The sequence below is a fragment of the Cryptomeria japonica genome, chromosome 7 (genome assembly GCF_030272615.1).
Source record: "Cryptomeria japonica chromosome 7, Sugi_1.0, whole genome shotgun sequence".
Taxonomy (NCBI): domain Eukaryota; kingdom Viridiplantae; phylum Streptophyta; class Pinopsida; order Cupressales; family Cupressaceae; genus Cryptomeria; species Cryptomeria japonica.
In genome coordinates, this window is record NC_081411.1 from 596,235,367 (window position 1) to 596,257,568 (window position 22,202).

At 36.9% G+C, this 22,202-nt stretch overlaps 1 protein-coding gene across 1 annotated transcript in view; it reads left to right on the top strand.

Moving 5' to 3' along the window:
• Positions 1–22,202, top strand: part of LOC131049114 (SNF2 domain-containing protein ENL1) — an 84,560-nt gene that overhangs the window by 41,295 nt on the left and 21,063 nt on the right. The window contains exons 5-12 of the mRNA XM_057983141.2: positions 3,117–3,254; positions 3,593–3,700; positions 3,905–3,960; positions 4,063–4,153; positions 15,807–15,944; positions 16,065–16,154; positions 16,444–16,683; positions 16,788–16,859. Of these exons, the coding sequence (XP_057839124.2) occupies positions 3,117–3,254; positions 3,593–3,700; positions 3,905–3,960; positions 4,063–4,153; positions 15,807–15,944; positions 16,065–16,154; positions 16,444–16,683; positions 16,788–16,859 (933 nt within the window). The remainder of the gene's footprint in view (positions 1–3,116; positions 3,255–3,592; positions 3,701–3,904; positions 3,961–4,062; positions 4,154–15,806; positions 15,945–16,064; positions 16,155–16,443; positions 16,684–16,787; positions 16,860–22,202) is intronic.

Here is a 22,202-nt window from a genome sequence, read left to right on the forward strand (position 1 = left end):
GATGTGGATCTCATCGACTTCCAGATTGGCGGTTTGCCAAGTGTCACCATGGAGGAGGTCAAGCTCGTGGTGTCCAGATACGTTGAATCTCTGAAAGAGGAAAGTGGCCACTCACCTCAGTAAAATTAGCAGCTACGCCACTTGTCACTCTTTCATTTGCTTGAACTGATAGTATTTCGGGAAACCCTAATTAGGGTTTAGGACTTTCAATCTTGGCCCTTGATCGCTGTTTGATCTCGGCCATTCATTTATTTTTGAGAAACTATATAAGGTTGCCTCCTCATTTGAAAAGTATGAGGTTTTTGATGTATTGTTGCTTAAGGTCATTTCCAGATAATATATTGCATGTGCGTTGCTTTGTAATCTCTATTATTTGAATGATTTGCATGGTTTCAATTGCCTCAACACTTAGTTAGAATTAATTTAGATTTGCTTTCATTGTTGTTAATTTGAATGAAGGATTTGATAAGTGTTAATTAATGGTGTATCTCCGCTCACACTTTTGGTAAATGGATGATTTCCATCTTGCCGTGTAAAGTTAGTCTGAGCCCATCCCCTGTGCATCCCAACATCTCGATCATAAGCAGGACCCATTGAAGATTGCACCAACCTTGTGTGGCGAAGCAAGGTTTGGTTCCTCGAGAGCACCCAGTTGATACCGTCTCCCGAATTCGTAGGATTAGATTAGCCTTCTTGAACCCTATCTCTTTTTCCCTTTCTTTTGAAACTCTAAATCCCAAAAAATCCCAAAAAACAGAAGAGCCTAAATTGCTAAATCCATCTAAGTCCAGCAGTTCAAAATACTTGTCAAACGTAAGACCCCCTTGAAAATTTCAGCATACACTACCCAAGAAGCTATTCCCCTAAAGTCGCTTGTTCGCACATATAGACCTTGGAATCAGTAGTGATTTTTCAAGAGAGGATAGAATACCTTCGGGTATCCTATCCTAATGTTTGGTAGATGATAAAACAGACACCAACAGTTTGCATCCAAGAGGCTATAGAATCCAAATGCAAGAGACAAGAATATAACCCACACAATTTATAATAGGCATTATGTCAAACATATCATTTGGACACCATAGTTGAATCCATAATCTAGGAAACAATTTTCTAAAACACTCGTTCATTTGCCCAAGCATGGCAACATTTACAATAGAGATTGCAATGTCTCAACTCTAACCGATGGCTAACAATTATATAACTTTTTTATGTTTAATTAAACTCATTTTATGGAAAAATTTAAAAGGGTAGTAAAAATACATGTAACTGCCCTTTCCTGCAACTCAATGCTTCCCCTTTATCTGTACGAAAAAGCGTAGCACAACCTAAACAGGCTATGGTACCATGCTACAATATGAGGATCTTTAGGTTTAACCCATGGCAATTGTTTTACTAGTAACATAAATAATGTTATGTGAATATATTTGCAGAAATAACTGTGGAAGAATAATTGACATGGTAGACAATATTTAATGTGGGGAAAATCTTATGGTTAAAAACTCCACAAAACACCATTCAATAGTGAGAAAACTTATGTCAAGTTCGCAAAATTATAAACACAAGAAACTTGGTTTCTCACAATCTTCTCCCTCTCTTTCTTCCCCAAAATGCTTCACAATTACCCTTTGCACATATGTCATTCCATGGATGCAAATCATTCACAATGCAAAATTAGGAACACAAGGTTTAAGTCATGACAATCATTTGACGAGAAATGTTAATATTGCAATGAATATGAACTTGCACAAATAATTGTAGAAGAAAGTGACATAGTACATAGTATTTACCATGGAGAAAACCATATGGTAATCACACAAAGCATCATTTGATTGTTAGGGAACTCACATCAAATCTGTACAACTACAAGCACAAGAAACTTTGCTTTACACAGTGTGCTTTCTCCTTCCCACAAATGTTTCACAAATACCTCTTGCAGTTATGCCAATCTGTGAATGCAGTGATTATTTACACAAACATATCATAATTGATATATCACACAATTTCCACATAGGGCTCCTTTAACTATATAGGCGGTGGATGCAATTCTTCCACACATAGGGGTGTTTGCAACCTTCTACCAAATAGTATGTGATACTTACTAACAAATTAATTAATAATCACTCTCCTATATTATGGCCAAGCCATATTTATTCGTAAGGCTAAATCTTATATCAAATAGAGCCTATTTTAATGTTATTTAGGACCATTAATTTGAAGTGTAACCACCTAATGAACATTATGCTCTAACAGACTATAGTGGTAGCTACTCAAAATAACAAGCTCCGATGATTGCTTTAGCAAGACTAATGCAAGAAGATGTTTTTACTAAGTGAAAAATTTAACCAACAAATATGTCGATTGATCCCCCTCTTAATCTTGAGGAAAGGGGTGTAAAGCTTTTGCAAACTTTGGCTTCCTCTTTATGCTTAAGAGAAAGATGAAGGATGCAATAGTGACAACCACAACAAAATCGAATGCTCTAAACTCATCAAGAAGAAATGAAGATGGAGTAGACTGAAGTGGAAGCCGTACAAAACAAGAAGCAACCTTCACTTAGCAAGATTGATTTGAGAAGCAGCATATGTTTGCAAGTGCAAAAGTTATCCAATAAATAGAAATGTGATTGATTGGATTGCAATTGCAAAAATAATTACCAGTTTTAATTCTTTGTCATAAGGAAAGTTGTGTTAAGATTATGTCCACTTTTGTTCCCCAGTCTCCTTCTGTGGAGGTGAAGTTGATATACAGAATAGTGAAAACACAAAATGGAAAGGCACAACCTCATCTAAGGAGGAGTAAAGGTGAAGGACACAGAAGTAGTAGCCACACAAAATACGAAACTGCGTCTCTGCTTTAGCAAGCTTAGTTTGAGAAGTGATATTTGTTTGCAAGGGCAGAAACTACCTAACAAGCAGAAACCATGTAATTGACTGGGTTACACAAGCATGGTCCTGGATTTTCATCTGCAAGGACTGATTCATTATGATGTATAGGAGATTAAATTGTCATTCTTGTTTTTCTGGTAGATACTCTTTTTTCTTATTGATTTTTTTAGTAATTTAAGTAGAGCTTCTTTTTAAGAAAAAAGTGAAAAAGTTATTGTTGAATTGCAGGCTGGAGGCATTCTCCTAACAACATATGATATTGTGAGGAATAATCGGAAAGCAATAAGAGGCGAGTATGAAGGCAATGATGGATTTGAGGATGCTAGTGAAGATAATTTTACATGGGATTATGTCATATTGGATGAGGTTAGTAGTATCTGTGTACAATGCTTTTGTGACTAATACCTTTAATTTTGCAAATATGACACATTGCTTACGCTGCAAGGCAAAGTAAAAGGAAATGTTCATGCATATTGTCTTACAATTGTTGAGAAAAGTAATGTTATTTCCTGTTATGTTTCGTTATTGATTTCAGTTGTTTATTGTACGTGTGATATTGTTTCTGGTTTGCCTCTAGATTCGCATGGAATATTTTTAATGCTAATTTTTTTGGTAGTTTGAAATGTTTTATGTAAAGCAGTATGGAAGATGTTGGTTATAATATTTGATAAGGCCTTGACATATTTATGTATTTGATTTGACAGGGTCACATCATAAAAAACCCTAGTACACAGCGTGCCAAAAGCCTTCGAGAGATACCAAGTAAACATCGCATTATTATTAGTGGTACACCAATTCAAAATAACCTAAGGGTAAAGGGTAATTCAATTGTTGTTTTATTTCTTTGATCTGACTTAGTGTGATTTGTGTGGTAGGCTAATTGAAGGACAATAGTCCTAATTATCTAAGTTGGTAGTCTCTTGACATTGTCAAACATTTAGTGTCAGTTCTTGCAATTGCTTTTGATAGATATGCTCTCGAAGGGTTTAATCACTAACTTGTTATTTCAATGGCAGGAAATGTGGGCTTTATTTGACTTCTGTGTTCCAGGACTTCTTGGAGACAAAAGAGAGTAAGTTGTCATTGCCAATGTTGTAGGCAGGTTTGTGAATAAATTGTATTGACATTTTATGTGATGGTTTTTGACTTTCTATTTTTGTGGGCCTTCAACTAGTTTTAAGGGAAAATATGAGGAGCCTATTTTGCGATCAAATGATAAGAAAGCATCTCAAAGACAAAAATGGATAGGATCCAAAGTTGCAGAGGTAAGTGGAATATAATGCTTACAGTACATATGATAACCTACAGTGTAATGGTAGCCAACCTTGATTATCTTTTGGAAATCCAATAGCATTTTCACCTCGATTTCCATTAATTATAAGTTGAAGCTTTGAAATATACATTGGCCCAATTTGTAAGGTAACCTTCATATTCTGTAAGGCCTTGTTTGACACAATGAATCTGCGACGCCATGATGCATGCTTGACCAATTAACAGATTATAACTACTCATTTACATCGAGTATAAACCTACCATATAATAATCATTAACAATAAAGAATAAAAGACATGGCTTAGTTTTAGTTCTGTTTGTTTGCTCAATCTTTGTCTTGCAACATCTTTGATAGCTTCCATGGTCAGTTACAGATTTTGTGTTGGAACCTGGCAGCTTAGAAACAACAACTGACTAAGATTTAGACTTATGATACATCGCAATATATAGGTAAATAATAATTCCACCAGTCTCAGAAGGCCTTGTCCTCATCACAAAGGAAGAGTTGTTAAATTTACAACTTTTTGTTTTCTTTGAAAGCATCTTCACTTGTCATTATTTTCTTATAGATTAATTTTGTAGTATTTTTTTTTGGATTTTAGTGTTTTTGTAATGGCATTGGAAATTTTTTTTAGGTTGCATTGGAAATTCTTTTTAGGTTGTAATAGTGCTTTTCTTTATTCCAACCAGTACCTTCAAGTGAAGGTTGTGCTCCTGGAACATTGTGTGGAACACAAAAATTGGGTGATGATGAAGGAATCTGGCTAGCAATAGAAAAAGAACCCTCAGGATTCTCACAAATAGATGAAATTGGATGACGAATGCTTGGGCCAAGGCCACAAAGGAATCTGATGGTGTAGAACTAGATACATTTTGATTCATCACTGTTGCTAGTGCTTCCTTTGACTTTTGCTTTTCTGTTTTTTACAATTCATACTCACCAAGAAGGGCTTTTATCTCTCTAACAGTCTACGGGGTTGTTTTAGGGCATATCTTCACATTTTGACCAGGTATTTTAGTCTATTAATTCCACCCATCATCGGATGACTGCATTCAGTTAAAGTGACTTGGCCCTTTTCTTCTACTGGTATCCCATGCTTTCATGCAGGGTCTTTTCTATTTGGCCTTGTTCCAACCTTGAACATTGCTGTTTTAACATGGAAAAAATAATCAGTTGGGTTTTGCAAAAGATCAGCAAAAAAAATGATAAGCATTCATTTCAAAAAAAAAGAATCCAAAAATAAGCTAAAAAATGCTAGGAAATAGGTTATGAACGGAATTTTTATTTTATTTTTTTTGCTAGCATTTACCCTAGTTTTTCAATTTTTTTTCTGATTTACTTGCTTGTGTCTTCTTTGATCTCAAATGATCATCTTCTCCTCCCCTTCCCTTCCTATTTCCCTCTTCAGACCTGTATTAACAAGTCAGAGCAAAAAAAAAAGTGAAAAAAGAATGAGTTTTTTAATATTTTTATCCTCCCTGCCACGCCCCATGCAGACCTGAGAGTCTTTCTCTAAAATTCGGGAGTCCTGACCTAAAACTTGGAGAGTTTGGACAGTTTTGGCAAGTACTCGCAGAGTCCGTAAACTTTGCTCACGTATTTTATAATTTATTTACTTTATTTAATCTGAAATTGGTTTATTACTGTTGTCTTTTTGAAAAATCAAATTAACAAGTAGATTAATACACTTTATAATTAAATTTAAATACTTGATTAAATAGTTTATTTTTTATTATAACATATGTGCATGTCTTTCTTGTTAGAATTTGATTTTAGGTAAGTTTTGCTCATGGTTGATTGGTTCCTCCATAAACTCCAAGCAATGTTACTAGTCTCCATAATGGTTCTTATAAAACCTTTTAACCTTGGGTCTTCTAGATTCTCAATTTAGATTTTGTTTTTTCTTGGTATATTTTGGTTGAGGTTATAGACCATACCTTCAAAATGGTATGTGATGAGCTTGGACAACATTTTTAAAATTTGTGAATGTGGTGTTGATGTTTGCTTTATGCACATGCAAGCATCATAATAAAATACCAAAGTACTGTAACGTCATAAATTGTACGCACTTGCTAAAGCAGTACAATTTAACACCTAGTTTAGCACCCGCCTTGGCGCAGTTGCATTTTGCATTGCATTTCCCCTTTAGCGCTTAATTAATCAAATTAATTAGGTCTAAAGGTTCTATTTCATCATCTTCCACATCACAAAGTCGGGCCCTTTCATTAAAGCGTGCCCCTTTCATTTTATTCCTCCAATACATCACTTAATCAAAAACCCTAATTAGGCCCTATTCTGAGCTTGGGGGCTTGATTTCGGGGGTCAAAACATCTCGAAATCACCTGTAACTTCGGGATTCTCTCTAAAATCATCATATCTGACGGCCCTGAAAATTTGGTGAAAAGTTGTTGGGACCGTGGCGCCCGGAGTGCACACGGTCCCGGACATTTTTCCCGAAATTTTAGGAGCGCGATCCAATCATAAAATAAAGCTTAACCCCAAGAAATTGGCGGGATATTCAATCTCTAGGTCGGCCAAAAGACGAAATTGCGACCTAGGGTTTCATACATAAGAGCTCTCTTTCTTCATTTGAAAGGATCGGATTTTTGTTTCCAGGAACCTCATATGCAGCGAAAGAGCAGATCTTTGAAGACTTCAACATCTTACAACATCCCTCTATCAAGCATTTATCAATTCCATTCGTCCATTTAGGGCTTGGAAGACATTGAAGAACAATAGGAGATTACCGACTGAAGATTGGCTTGTACCTCTCCCTTGAGGGTTGGGTATGATTTCATGTTGTTTTCATGTCTTTGCATAAAGCTTCAATATATCCTTCACTCATGCTTTAGATCACTTTGCATCTTGATTTAGAGCATTTACATTATCATTTACAAGCAATTAGGGTTTACTTTCTAGGTTGCTCTAGTTTGCTTTCTTGCATTTTAGGACCTTGCACACACACTAGGTCTGCACACACAATACATTTTACAAAACAACTTGGCTATTCGTGGAGGTGGAAATCACCGAAGCGGGGGTTTGACTAAGGCAAAACCCTATATAGCCGCCCATACCCCCTTTTTCAGATATAAGTGCAGGTTTCGGGACTCGGACGACGCCGCAGGATACAGATCCGGAGAGAACAGGTCGAGACAACACTCTGTATCAAATTGCAGAGCAGAAGACTGGGACAGGGACGCTGGGCGCCCTGGTCCTGCCAGGACAGGGGTGCTGGGCGCCCTGGTCCCTGGGACAGAGGCGCTGGGCGCCCTGGTCCTCCGGACAGACAGCTTTCAGACAGCTTCCCGACAGTGTTTCAGAGTGCAGAACGACAGTTTCCGGTGCAGTTTTTAGGACAGTGGCGCCCGCGCCCCCGTCCCGCACATTTTCAGTCCGATTTTGACTCCGGGTACACATCTGCATTCTTATTTCATCCTTGTATTTACAGCTTTCCATTGTTTAAGTTCAATTCTGTAATCTTGTTGTTAGCTCATACTTGCATTTTAGGGTTAGGAATTGAACTTGCATAATCTTACCTTTCAATTACAACAAAGGAATAGAAACCCTAATAGGTAGCCCGTGGCTCTCTCTTTCACAAAAAGAAGTAGCCAATTGTGCGATACCTCTAGGCTCTTTCGTATTCCGTAGTGTGTGACAAGAGGTAGGATTAGGGCATGATAACCTAGTCTTGCTTTTTCCCCCACACAAGTACTTTACCCTCTCTTGAACAAAATCACCTCAGATGCTAAGGGTAAGATCAACTAAAATGATTCCAAGGTTTCTACAGTCAGGTCTTGACAAGTGGGTAACTCAATGGTTGATGTGAATTGCTGTTTTCACTTGGGGACTTACACAATTGTTCAAATCAACTTCGCTTATCATGAATATGGAATAGGTGTGCTGATAACTTAGGATTTGACAATGAAGCTCTTGACCTAATTCTAACAAGACTTTCTAAAAGAAACAGGGAAAAGGGAATAGGGTTCAGGAATTCTATTCTAAAGCCTAGAATGCAAGAAATGATGAACAAATTCAGTGGAATCAAACTAGGCAAGGTCTTACCATCAAGTCAGACAACTTGACACAAGCTTAGTGCAATCATCTAAGGTGTATGTTGTAGATTTTCAAATTACTACCATCGAACATTGATACCATTCAGGTTAGTGCATAACAATGGACGTATAATAATTGAAGTTAAGCTTGCATAAACTTCCAGTTGACCACGCAAGGCACACTTACAATCAACAAGAGGCTAGTGGTATGGATAAATGGATTCCACACAAATACATTCAACAAATTCTTTCATTCAATCTAACAAACTTGAAAGCAAATCCTAATCTAAAATTCTAATCTAACTTGGAGGAATTGAGAACCTTGAATGCAAGACAACACTTAAACAAAAATCACCATCAATTCGAACAATGATTTATATAGAGTCTCAAACAAAATGGATGGCCAAGATTAAATCAAAATCAAGGGCCAAGATCATGCCAACACAACCCTAAAGTTGCTCTAATTAGGGTTTACATAAAAATGGAGCCACCAACATATGGCCCAATAGAAAGACACCTATTCATCAAATAGGGAATCTTCTAGAAGATTTTGTCCTGCATTTCTTTCTCTCACAACATAATCCAAGAATCTATCTAATACAAAATCTAATTCTTCCATGGAAATGCTGGGTAAGGTATTCTGTTGCAAATCAATCACGTCCAATGCATCCGAGCAAGCATTCAAGGTGTTCTCCCAATCTGGCATGAGCTTCTGTGAATTGTGGACATGAATCAATAAAGAAACTAAATCATCCATTTGACTCTTCTTCAAAGAGTCCAATTGATTGAAGTACATCTTGTCTCTTAATTCCACTAAGTGTAAACCATTGGCTTCACTGACATCAACTCCCAATAATTCCTCAATTGAGGCAAGGATTTTCGACTGGATCTCATGAATTGATCCCTCCATCTCTGCACAATTCCTTTGTGCGTGCTCATAAGTTGATTTCTTCATGGCCAATGAATAATACCAGCCCTGGAAATCATATCTATCTCCATTATGGACAATATTCTCCTTGATCAATGTGGACATAGGAATTCTCTTCAAAACTTTGAGGCGTGGAATGGTTTTCTCCTGAATAGGTCGGAATTTCCTCCCAAACTCCCTCCAAATACTCTATCCTGAATATAAGTGCTATTGTCTTGTCAAAAGTGTGGACAAAGTGAGTAAGGAAATCATTCGCTTGTCTCTTCATATCTTCAATCCATTTATCCAATTCCGAGAGTGTATCTCTCGCTGCCTCATAATCTGTATGTAGCCCATGATCAATTGTAATAGGGGAAATAAGGTGGGATTCTCACGCCTTATCCCTGCAATATACTCTCTAAGTCTGATATTTTCTTCCTTATATTCCTCTTTCTTCGCTATCTCCTTGTCCAATCTCACACTGATTGCCTTGAGGGTATCACCAATTTCTTGGAATTCCTATTCCTTTGTAGTACGACCAAGGGCAACTGAAGTAATCTAGAAATCCATGGGAGTAGCAACATCCTTCGTCACATCTCCAATAGGAACAACTACCTGTGCAATTTGCATTCCTGTCTCACCTCTAGCTATATGTGATAAAATCTTAGCCTTCTTTGGTTCTTTTTCCTTGTTACTCCTGGCTAAGTAGTCATCAATGTCGTCAATTGGTTGTGCCTCTACCATCTTCTTACTTTTCTCCATACTCTTCATCGACCAATAAGGAATAGCAGCCATCTCAATACCATCATCAAGACACATCTCTTGATCAAGCTCTCTCAGTGTTGAGATAACATCATCATCATCATCATCATCATCATCATCATCATCATCAAGATTATCCTTGGTCAAATCATATACATTCTTCCCCAAACTAACCTCCAAAAGGATAGTAGGAGATCTCAGCTGATCATCATCTTCATTAGGTGGAGCAGGTGTAGTTGTGGCATATAAGTTCTGAACATTCTCTGGTAATATCATTGTGTTGGAACATTGTTCAATCTCTTTGTTCTGTTCTGGCACTTCAATTTCCTTGATTGATGAGACACCGAGGGAAGGTGAAGGAATGATAAACTTTTGGTTCTTCTTCTTAACCTCCTCAATCTTCTTTCCTCTAGCCTTGACTTCTCCTAGTGTGTTCTTCCTTCGCTTGGAGGCTTGACTTTCCTCATCCTCATGAATCCTTATGTCGTTGATAGTCCTTTGATCATCTTCGGAAGAGGATTCCTCCTATTTCATCTTTTCATATGTGAAGATAACACTCATATCAACTAACTTGTTCATCTGATTGTCTACCCATCCTTGGGAGAAACTCAAGACTTCTCCCATTAATACACTCAAATCTGTCACTTCTTGTTTTGACCAATTAGGCAATAGAATCGCCTTCTTCATTTCATTCTCATATTGTGGATGTGTATGATCCTTGTCATCCAATATTTGATCAAGAATGAGGAAAAGTCCACACTTCCTCATGAAATCCATAGACATTCTATACCACATTCTTCTTTTTACTGCTTGCTCGTCCATTAGGTTGGCCCAATAATCTTCTATGTCCACCTTGTGTATGAACTTATCCCCCTTGATCCTTCCAACTTTCTTATGCAGATCAAATCTTTCTCTTTTCTTGTATGTCGCAAGGCGATAAAATGCAAGTTTTTCAATAACTGTGTTAGCTGCAGTGGTGGAATGACAAACCTACAATGCCTTCCCTATCGAAATAGGAAATGTTATCTCCATTCTGTGTTTGCCCTTCTGGATAGAATCAAACTCCAGAAGCTGTCTCACCACCTCAAGTAATATCATTCTGTCTGTAGGATACCTAGGAAGCCTGTAAGGTTCAGATTGAAATCCATGAATCCTTAGGTATGTGAAAGTGGGAAACTGGATATACCACGATCCATATTGCTCAATCAACTCTGTTGTCTCCTTGGACGAACTCTTATGTATTCCGCCCTGCAACATTCGAGTGATATACATGGTGAATGCATCATTCATTTTCTTATAATCTTTAATTTGATACATGTTCAGCTGTGGATAGCATTCATAACTTCTGTACTGCCCTTGTCCATTCCCGACTTCACCTCTGCATATCAACCTTTTATAAGTAACAAATCGTGCAAGTATATACACGAGGTAGTAAGTCATGACAAATGATTTAGATCTCTCCACATTCTTCAACTGAAAATCCAGATTGTCACTTATGATTTTTGACCAATTGATCAATTTTCCCTTTAGACAATCTTGGATAAAATAGAACATCCATCCATGATATAATGCACCTTGTGACATTCCCATCACTCGATTAAGCATGATTACCAAGTCGTTATATTCCTCTTTCAAATTTGTGCACAACAGTGTCTTGGGAGCTTTGGAATGATGAGCCCTAGGTTCAGTCATCCATTCCTTGTTTACTATGGTTTTACATGCATCCATCCTCTTCTTGTATTTTTCTTCATATTCATCGTTTGTCCTATCTTTCATGTCTGCTCCATGTGGAATTCCAAACACCTCAACAATCGCATCCTCAACCAAGAAAGCAATGATAACACCCTTAGGAGTCTTGATCATTCGGGAGCGAGGATCATAACATTGCGCACACTCCAGGACTAGCTCGCTGCACTATATGGGCTGTGGAAATCCGGCGGCCTGATAACTACTGCTCTTCATAATGTTTGCATAAGTAGGGGAAGGAATCTAATTTCCAATTTCGAACATCTGCTAACGCATCTGGTCCATGTTCAGGAAATGCATATTCGTGTTTGTAATCTCCTTCTATCTGGATGACATCTTGGATTCTAGATAGAATCCCGTCTCAACTATCTTTTGTTGTTCCTTCCGAATGTTAATCCCGGACTTCGACATTGCACCTATACAAAGTTGGAAGTTAGAAACTTCGGAAAATTTTCCTGATAACTAATTTTAGAATTGAATAAGTTCTGATTTCTTAATGATTTAGACAATTTTAGGGATGGAAATCAAGAACTTTATACACATTCTCAACGAATTCCGAAAATAGAATGTAAATATGACAAGGGTAGGGTATGAAACCCTCATGATATTCATCACAATCATAAATTTTCGGACTTAACAAAGTCTGAAGACACCTCCTTATACTTAGAAATTTCATCAAAATTATAGTGCAAAGGAGTGTGCCGGATTGGGAAATGAACTAGGAAAGGTGTGAAAAGTAGAATTTTCACTCAAAAATTGTTTGAGGATACCTTCCCAAGATCAACAATGGCTGCCAGTAAGTCTGAAGACAACCTGCAACACTAAGAATTAGTCACTAAAAACATGTTGCAGTCGCGTGAAATGCAAATGTGGAATAAAAACAATTTTCCCAAGGCAAAAATGGGTAAATCTAAACACAAATATAGGGCTGGAAATGAATTTTCAGTCTGAAGACAAGTCTGAAAATGTGTGTTTCAGATTTACCAGCACCTCTAACAATGGTGGCAAACTCAGAAAATGGCCACAAAATGATGCAAAAATGTCCCCCAAGTGAAATCGCCAAAGTTGGGGAGTGGCTGGAAATGAAAGTTTTCTGAGGACAGCCTGCAACAATGGCATCCCAGACCTGCGACAGCAATAAAAAGCTCTGAAAATGTGCTAAAAACTCCTCCAAACAGCCCTTAGAGGAAATCGCCTAAGGTAGAAATGAGCTGGTAATGAAGATGTAGTCTGAAAATTGAACTCCCAGCCAACAATGGAGGTAAAAAAACTTTAGCAATGGAGAAAATATACAGGTCTGAAGACAATCACAGCAACCCTCAGCAATGGCGCCACCAAAGATGGAAGAAATACACCAAAAATGGAGGGAATAAACCCCTCCAAACAAAATCGCCCTTTCTCCAATAATGGCGCCACACAAGAAAATCCCCTAAGGCAGCAATGTAGCACTCCTAACACACTCAAATGGGCCTCTAAAAATATCGCCTGGGGCTGGAAATGCAGAAAATAATCATCAAATATCAACTTCAGCCTCAAAGGTGTCAAGTTGACACTTCACCAAATTCGCCCAGTTGGAGAAATTCGCCCAAATCAGCAATTGAGTACTTACAGTTGGCAAATATAATAATAAAATATTGCTGGCCTCCCTTTTTTAAACTAGTTTTCACCTTGATTTTTCACCACACAAGCAATGTGGGATAAAACTTTGCTCTTTATACTTGCTTGGAGAAAATCGATTTGCTTCTAGAAGTTAAAAATCATTTAATGTTTATTCCAAATCATTTATTAATTATTTTTGTTTTTAAAATAATCGTTAATGATCACAAAATAATTAAATTTGGGGTCATTTATTTAAAAAAATTTAAAATTTGGATCAAAATTGACCTCCAGGGGAAAATCGCCCCATATTGGGATAAAAAAATCCCAATGGAAAATTCATTAAAGTCATCAAAATGTCATTTGGGGGAAAATCGACCCCTATTGGGATAAAAATCCCAATAAAATTTCCATCAATTTGCACAAAAATGCCTTCAAGGGAAAATCGACCCTTGTCTGGAATGAAAAATTCCAACTTAAATTCCCCATTCAGCTCAAAAAATCACTTTGGGGAAAATCGACTTCTGTCAGGATAATTTTCCGGTTCAAAAATCATCAAAGTCATCATTGGTGGAAATTCGCCTCATGTTTGGAATCACTATCCGCATTAAAATCCTTGAAATTGTGTCATAAAAGGTCTGCTGGAAAATCGATTAGCACCAGGAATCATCATTTTAGTCATCATCAAATTCATCCGCAGTTCTGGTGGAAAAACGTGGGTCATCAGGAGGATTTCCCAACACTTAGTCAAATTTTACCTCTCTGGTCGAAAATTGCCCCATGTCTGGATAATGAGTAGGGGAAAAAAGAGGTCCATCAGGAATCCAGTGGAAATTCACGTCCCATCGGGATTTTGAGTGGGGGAAAATCATGGGTCATCGGAGATGTGGGGGGAAAAGCACGTCCCATCAAGAGTTTTAACATTTTGACTCTTAGAATATGGATTTTCATCAGGAATTTAACAATTTAACCACTCAAATCATTTGGACACTTAGAATTTTCAATAAAATGCATAGAGACTTAGGCAAATTTACTAAAATTCGAGCGAAACAAAAGGAAATCTATCAAGATAAAGTGCAAAATCAACTTGAATAACTTCCTAGGAGCAAGAAAACAACTCCTAAAGGTTCTAAATCACCTAGGCACTTAAAAATCACGGACGAGGACATTGAAAGACACATTTATGTTCAAAAGGTCTACACTTAGACAAAAAGAGGATCATTTAAAATCTCATCTTTTACGCACTTGATCCTATAACTTCAAAACCCTAATGACAATTAGGCATGATCAAAATTCCGAGACTCAGGCACGGGAACTCAAAATTGCCCACTATGCTGCCAAAACCCTAAACTAACCAACGCAGAAAGCAAGAAAGAGGGGGTCCCCATTTGCAATGGGGCGATTTGTGAAAATGTCACAACACGTGGGTTAAACTCAAATGGAACACACTTGCCACCAATTTCTTTTAGAGCTTCGGACTGCCTTTTTTAGTGAGGTGATTCAAAACTGAGACTGAGTCATGCTCTTACAAGTGTTCCCGTTTTTTTTACACTGCATGCCCTTGAACAGATTCTACTCTAGATTTCATTGTTTGTTTTCCTTCATCTTATTGATAGATTATTTGTCTTCATTTATTTCCTTTCGTTCTATGGCAAAAATTTGAGACATCTTTGAAAGCTTGGGAAGCACATAACCTACATGGTAGAATTAAATTTCTTATATACCAATGGTTGAAGTGCCACAATTCAAAAGTAAACATAAGCTTGACTTTCTTTTTCTTTGCTTTGGAAGATAACCTGATGTATTGGAAAAGAAGTATATATGCTGAGAACTGCAGACCTTTTTGATAACATACAGCTTCAACTGCTTGAAAAAGATTTTTCATGTTGGTCTCGGGGGAAATGCCCACGAAGGGTTTGAGGACTTCATTTGATGATTGGTTCATGTACGAATTGAAGTCTGGGAATCTTCATGTTTTGTCTAAATGCATGATTTATTTAGAGTGGCAAGGATGTCTTAGAATCCAGTGAGGTAAAATTACTTGTTTGTTATACAAACTCGTTGGGAATTTGGGGTCTCAAGGAAGTGGAAATGTGTCTTGATGAAATTGAATTAGCAGTTCAGATGAGTTTCATTATTTAGGCATGTTAGATACAAACGTAAGTTCTCTATATTATTAACTAGTACCACTATATCATTTATAATACTTAGCAATGGTGTGACTTTTGGTTGAGGACATCATCAAGATGCTTTCTAAAAGCTCCAGACTATGTTGACAAGTAAATCTATGATGGTGCCTTGAATCTTGCTAGCATCTGTATGCTTTTAATTTAGCTTTCATGTGTATTTCAGCCTAGGGATGGGTAAAAGCTTGAACATCCTTTTTCTGCTAGCAGGCCTCCAATGAGAGCTAATGCCTCTGTAATCTGCATATATCATCAAACTTTGTTGTATGGTATTTAAGTTACATATTCATCTTGTGCCTGAGCTTCAGCTTTGCTGCTCTTAAGTTTATTGTGCCTAAAAATTTCCAGGTGGTGATTTAGTTGTGACTAGTGTTTTGACACTGTCTAAATGTTCAGGACTTGAGACACAAAATTCAGCCATATTTTTTGCGTCGTATGAAGACTCAAGTCTTTCCAGAATCCGGCGATTCTACAAGTACAAAACTAGCTAAAAAGGATGATATAATTGTTTGGTTGAAATTGACAGGTTACCAGGTAACACTCTTTGTTGCACATTTCTAGTTACTTTCTTTTCCTTTCCCTTGGGAACCTTCGAGTTTGTCTGTGGGATTAACTTATTGATTGAATTGGAATTGTCACTTGTCTGTTCTCCAGCGGCAAGTTTACACAGCTTATCTTAAAAGTGAAGCGGCTACTAAAGCCTATGAGCCGTCATCTAAGGGAAGGGCCTTGGCTGCTCTAACTGTGAGTGGTCATATAATGCTTCTGTTGCCTACATATTCATACCCTTTTTAAGCTTTATTGGTGGTGTAGAGTGAAGAATGTGTCATGATGATGATATTTTCATGGTGAAAGTGGTGCATAGTAATTCAACATGCAATGTGCTATTCTGCTCATCTATATCTTACTTCTTGTATAGCTGACATAATGAATGTGCATTTGTTTGTTTAGTTTGCTTAGATTTTTCTTTCATTTTATCAAGATCTGGGATTGTTTTTCAGTGCGCTGCTATATTCTTCCATACATGCACCAGGTATTGAAAAAAATTTGTGACCATCCTGGACTTTTGACCAAAAGAGCAACTGATGACATAGCTGAAGGAATGGAGTCCATGTTTGAAGGAGAGGAGGATGATGTGTTAGAAGAGATGCAGGAAGAAGTTTCTTTTGCAGAGGAGATAGCGAAATCCATAGGAAATAATGATGCCTTGGAATGTGGCCAGAGGAGAAACAGAAGCATGTCCTGCAAGATAGCTTTTTTGATGGTCTTATTGGTTAGTCTATGCATAATTTTGACTGATATTTAAGGCATACCATGTTCATTCATTATAAAATTATAAATTAAAATAATGTTCCTAATATTCAAGTTATCCTGCAGCATAATCTCATTTCAGAGGAACATCGAGTCCTAATTTTTGCTCAGACTCGGAAAATGCTAGATATTATTCAGGTTTGTCATATATATCTCTCCCTGTTTTTAGTTAGCTATTTTCTTTAAAGCTTATTACCATCAATATCAGTCTTTTTATTTCTTAAGAAAATTGAGTCCATGGAATATGTAATATATTCAAATATAGAGTTTTCTATAAAACAGATAAATATTCTTAGTAAATTGCTTGAAATTGGATATAAAGACAGAAAAAATATTAGAATGAGAAGGTGTGGTTATTGTATATCGCAGGTCTCTATTTTTATCCTTGTCCTGATGATTGTGTTAGGCTACTCTTTTTTGTGGAGTTGTTGAAATTAATTTAGAACCCTACTACAGGATAATCGGGCTGTCAAACGGCAGCTTTCATAAACAAAAGTATATGCGGTTTATCACCTAAGCAAATGAGTGTGTTATGAACAAAGTAGCATTCTGGAGAAAGTGAAATTAACAAAAAGTATAATTAATTGAAATAACTGAAGTGAAAAGAAAGATAACATCATAACTGAGAAAAAATCGAAGGAAAAGATTAAAAGCTGGCTGATGCAGTTGGATATCTCAATTGCTTTAAAATTAAAGGTTACTCCTTGTTGAAATTTATTTTCATAGACATAAATTCTCATACATACAAACTAAAAGGTAATGTGGAAGTCGCTGTTAAGGGCATGGTGTGATGGTTAAGTTTTTGTTCATGCTTTGTATCCTTGTGCTTGTGGGTTTGAACAATGCGTCCTTGCTGGGGATGGGGTCCCCAATTTGTGGCCTTGGCATTTGGGCTTTTTTAATGCCAAGATTCAGGAATTAAAAAAAAATAACATAATTTTGGAAGTTGTTGACCATTTTGAATTTGTGGATTGTATTGCTAAATTTAATAGGATAACCAATTCGTTGTATCGAATTTAGATGATGAATCAGTCTGGGTTTCCTTATGTATCTTTTTAATCTGATATTGTCATTGCATTTTGTTGGAGGTAAGTTCTAGTTTTTGCTTGCAATTCTTTGTTTGAGTCCCATTGCAAGGCTCGTAACAGTAGCATAAAAAAACCTGAAATACCTCATCATTAATGGAATCCAAAGTGCCAAGCTTATTTGTATATGTTTTTAAGAAAGTACAAAGACTGTTTGTTGATGTGTTTTTTATGACACCTTCAAACACAGAATAAAATACTAAGTATCTTATCCTCTCTTGAATAAAAACCTCTCGGATGCTAAACTATGTGATCAAACGAGACGACTCCATGGTTCCGATAGTCAGGTTTTGACTTTATGTTGGATATAGACTCAGTGATATGATGTAATTTTGCTGGAATCACAAGGGGACTTACATTGTACATGAATGTTGCTGGAACATGAAGACTTAACTTAGAAAACAAAAGGCAAAAGAGATAGAGTTTAGGGAGTCTAATCTAATTCCTAGAATGTAAGAGACTATGGATGACTTAGTGAAACTCAACCATGCTTTCTTTCACCATGCAAGGAACAACTAGGCAAAGCTGGTGCAATCTTCTAAGGAAAGCTAATGATGTTCAAATCACTACTAACTATCATCAACACTATTGAAGGTATGCATATCAATGAGTAAGTAGTAATTGAACTTAAGCTTATTGTAAGAGTTCAGGCCAACCATAGACCACAAATTATGATCAACAAATTGCAAATGGTATGAATTTTAGAGTTTCACCATGAATCGTCCACAATAACTTCCATCTATCTAATCAACATTAAAACAAATGAGAAGAAGAGACCATGCAAAATGTTGAATCAACACATGAAATTCACCATATCTTCAATGAAAATAATATGTTTCTTGCAACAAATTCTTGGCAACAACCTTCTTTCTCCCTACTCTACTCTAACTACTTGGCTATTATCTATCGATGAACTAATAACTATGAACTTTTACAAATGAGAGGTTTGAGCCTTATATAGTGCTCTCGATACAACTCAATGGCTTAGATGAATTTGAGATCAATGGTCGAGATTACAAAATGAAACCCTATTTAGGGTTTGTTACAACAAACTCTGATCTGGCCAATGAGATAATTACAAGATTTTGGACACATCCTTCTTTGAATGCAGACCAATGAGTGATGAGGTTAGGTACATGAAACAATATTTAATGTAGTGGCATGTGTCATTTGCTCTTTCCTTAGATGAGTCAGGTTCAATGTATCTCCGGACGCATTGACTTGGAAGAACTTGATTTGTTGGTGATGAATAGGACACCACATTGGCTACATCATCACAAAGTGCTTGAGGTCGAGCAATATCTCTTGATACTCAACATTATCCAATTTGCTCAACATGACGAAGGTAATGGGACTTATTCCCAAATTGTATCATCTTTGGGGATCAAGCCTTCTAATTTTGATTAACTCTTTTGGAACTATCTCAATGATCTCCTTTCACAATTTCGCCTCCTAACTTGGGGATTCCTTGCTTTATCCTTGATGATGTTTGATGTAGACTTAGTGGTGTCTATGCTTGATGTAGAATGTTCATGGTGTACTTGACCTTGATCACCACCCTGTACTGGCTCTGAAAATTCATTTTTACCCTAGCAATTTAGTCCCTATGAATTGCTCAATGCTTGCTACATACTTTGTTTAGTGGAAATCTGACTTCTATAGGGACAAATTTAGTCCCTATGAAAATTCATTCTCATGTGTTGAGTGGAGAATTGATATGTATAGGGACTAATTGATCCTCATTTTTATCTCTACTTTTGACATGACTTGCCATAGGTAATTTGATTTTTATGGGTTGAGTGGAAATTCCTTATGTGTAGGGACTTTTTGATCCATGACTTTTTTTACTTATTTTTTCAATGCCTTGAAGAGTGGAAATTTGACCTCCATAGGGACAAATTGATCCCTATTTTTATCCTTATTTTTGTTGCAATCTCTCTTAGGAAAGTTGAATTTTGTGCTTTGATTGGAAATTCGAACCTCGTAGGGACTTTTGTTCCCAACTTTTGGTGTAACACTCCTTAGGTAAGTTGATCTTTGTGAGGGTGGAAAATTACTTGTAACATTTTCACACATCGTCCCATTGCAAATGGGGACCCCTTTCTTCTAGATTTCTGTGTTTTGTTAGTTTAGGGTTTTTGGCAATCAGGTGGCAGTTTTGAGTTCTTGAGTCTCATTTTTGATGCATTTGGATTCTCCATTGAGTTTCAAGTGTTTTTTGGGAAAATCTTGATGCATTTGGATTCTCCATAGAGGTTGTCCCGATGGAGGTCTTGTTTCCACTAGGCCATTGTGAGCGAAATTGTACAAGGAAAGTGAGTCCAGATGACCCACGTTTTTCCACCAGGAGGTAAATGACCAAGATGAGTGCAATTATTTGTTGGCGTCCAGATGAGATTCGAATCTCCACCAGAGAGGAAAATGAGCAAGACAGAGTGAAGTGTGGACAAAACTGCGTTGTCCCGATTAGGTGCGTTTTTCCACTAGAGGTGGTGTGATGAATTCTGGTTGATTTTAGTTGTCCAAATGGAGTTCGATTTTCCTTTGGAGACCATTTTGATGAAGTTTGACAAGTTTTAATGAGATTTTTTTGAGTCCAGATGAAGGACGTTTTTCCACTAGGGATATTTTTGCATGAAATGATGAAACTAAGTTGTTTGGATGAGGGTTGATTTTCCCCTTAGGGCTTTAAGTGACGAATGGAGAAGAATTTAAGTGAAATTATTTGTCCAGATGGGGTTCGATTTTCCCCCAGGTGGCTGGAATTGAATTCAAATAAAGTTTAAATGGTAAAGTGTGCCCCAAATGGTATTAATTTTGCCTTACCACCAACATATAATGATCAAGTGAAATAAATTTAATGCAAAGTGTGGACTCCCTATGTAAATAGTTTTTCCATAAGGCTGATATGAGGAGAAATTTTACCTCACATTGCTTGTGTGGTGTATTCTCAAGTCGAAAACAAGAATAAAAGAACCCAGCCCAGCACTTAATATTATTATATTGCCATTGATGTGACAGTTAGTGGGCTGATTGAAGGCAAATTTGGCCCAAGTGTTTGTGGCACCATTGTTGTGGGGCTGCCATTTTGAGGTATGGCTGATTGCACCACCTTTGGAGAGGATTTGTGACATTATTGGTGTTGGCGCCATTGCTGATAGAGGGGCAATTTTGTTTAAATATTTGTTTGGTGCCATTGTTGGGTGAGCTTGTGACACCATTTGGAGGGCAATATAGCTAGTTCAAATCTGAAGTATCATTTCAAACATCATTTGCAACTCCATTGATGCAATATTGATTTATTCTTAGTCAATGCTTGCTGGTCCAGTGATCATTCCCAGCCACCATTTGTGCCAAGGCGTGGTCATTTTCAGACTTTTGAGAGGCAAATAGCCTTGTGTGTGGGGGTGTGCCATGGCTGTGACCACTTTCAGCCATTGAAGTGTGAATTACACCTACATTCTCAGACCTCAAAAGAGTGTATTCGGACTTGAGACTTGTTGAAGACATCAAGACTTTACATTTTTCAGACCTTAGAGGGGCATATTAAGATTTTGTCCTCATAAAATCAGACTTGACATAACATTTTAGCATTCAAAATTAGTCATTTTCTGAGCATTGGCAAGTGTATTCTGGTGGTTGAAAATTTTGTACACCTGGGAAGGCGTGCAAAATTATGGTTTCAGCCACAGTGTGAGTTAAAAACTCTCCTAATTCTAAACAGAAGGCTCCCCCTTTTCTAATTCTTTTAACTATTACAAATTAACTATAATCTATAAACACTAATTTAACTTGGGTGAGAGAACATCCTTTTTCCTTTTCAAAAAGATGATATTCTTTTCTCTTTTTTTTTCTCAGAAAAGAAACTGACTTATAGTAATAAATACATGAACTTTTAAGAAATTTCAACAATTACAAAGATGCTTATACAAAAAAGAAGCAAAGTTTCCATAAAAGCGCAAAGTCTTTCGTCGCTTCCTCAGCACGAGAATGTAGAAACAAAAGCTCAAGGTCTCCACTCTTCTATTGTCCTATCAACCTTCCAAAATGATTAGTATAATAACAATATACAACATACAACATCTCAAAGTATGTCAATATGATGCACCTATAGATTGCTATTGAATAAGAACAATTACAAGCACAAAGTCTTGTAGTCTCTTCCTATCATGAACACTTAACTATGCTAATTTAACCCTCAATATTTGCAGCACAAAGTCTGCAAGAAATCAGATTAAATCTCTTCCCGACAACCTTACTGGAATCTCAAGTATATGCAGAAAAATATATCACTGTGACATAAGAACACAATGAATATATGAACAAAGTATCAACACAAAGTCTGAAAACTCAAGTGTTCTCCTTATATTGCTTGAGAGTCAAATTTACAAGTATA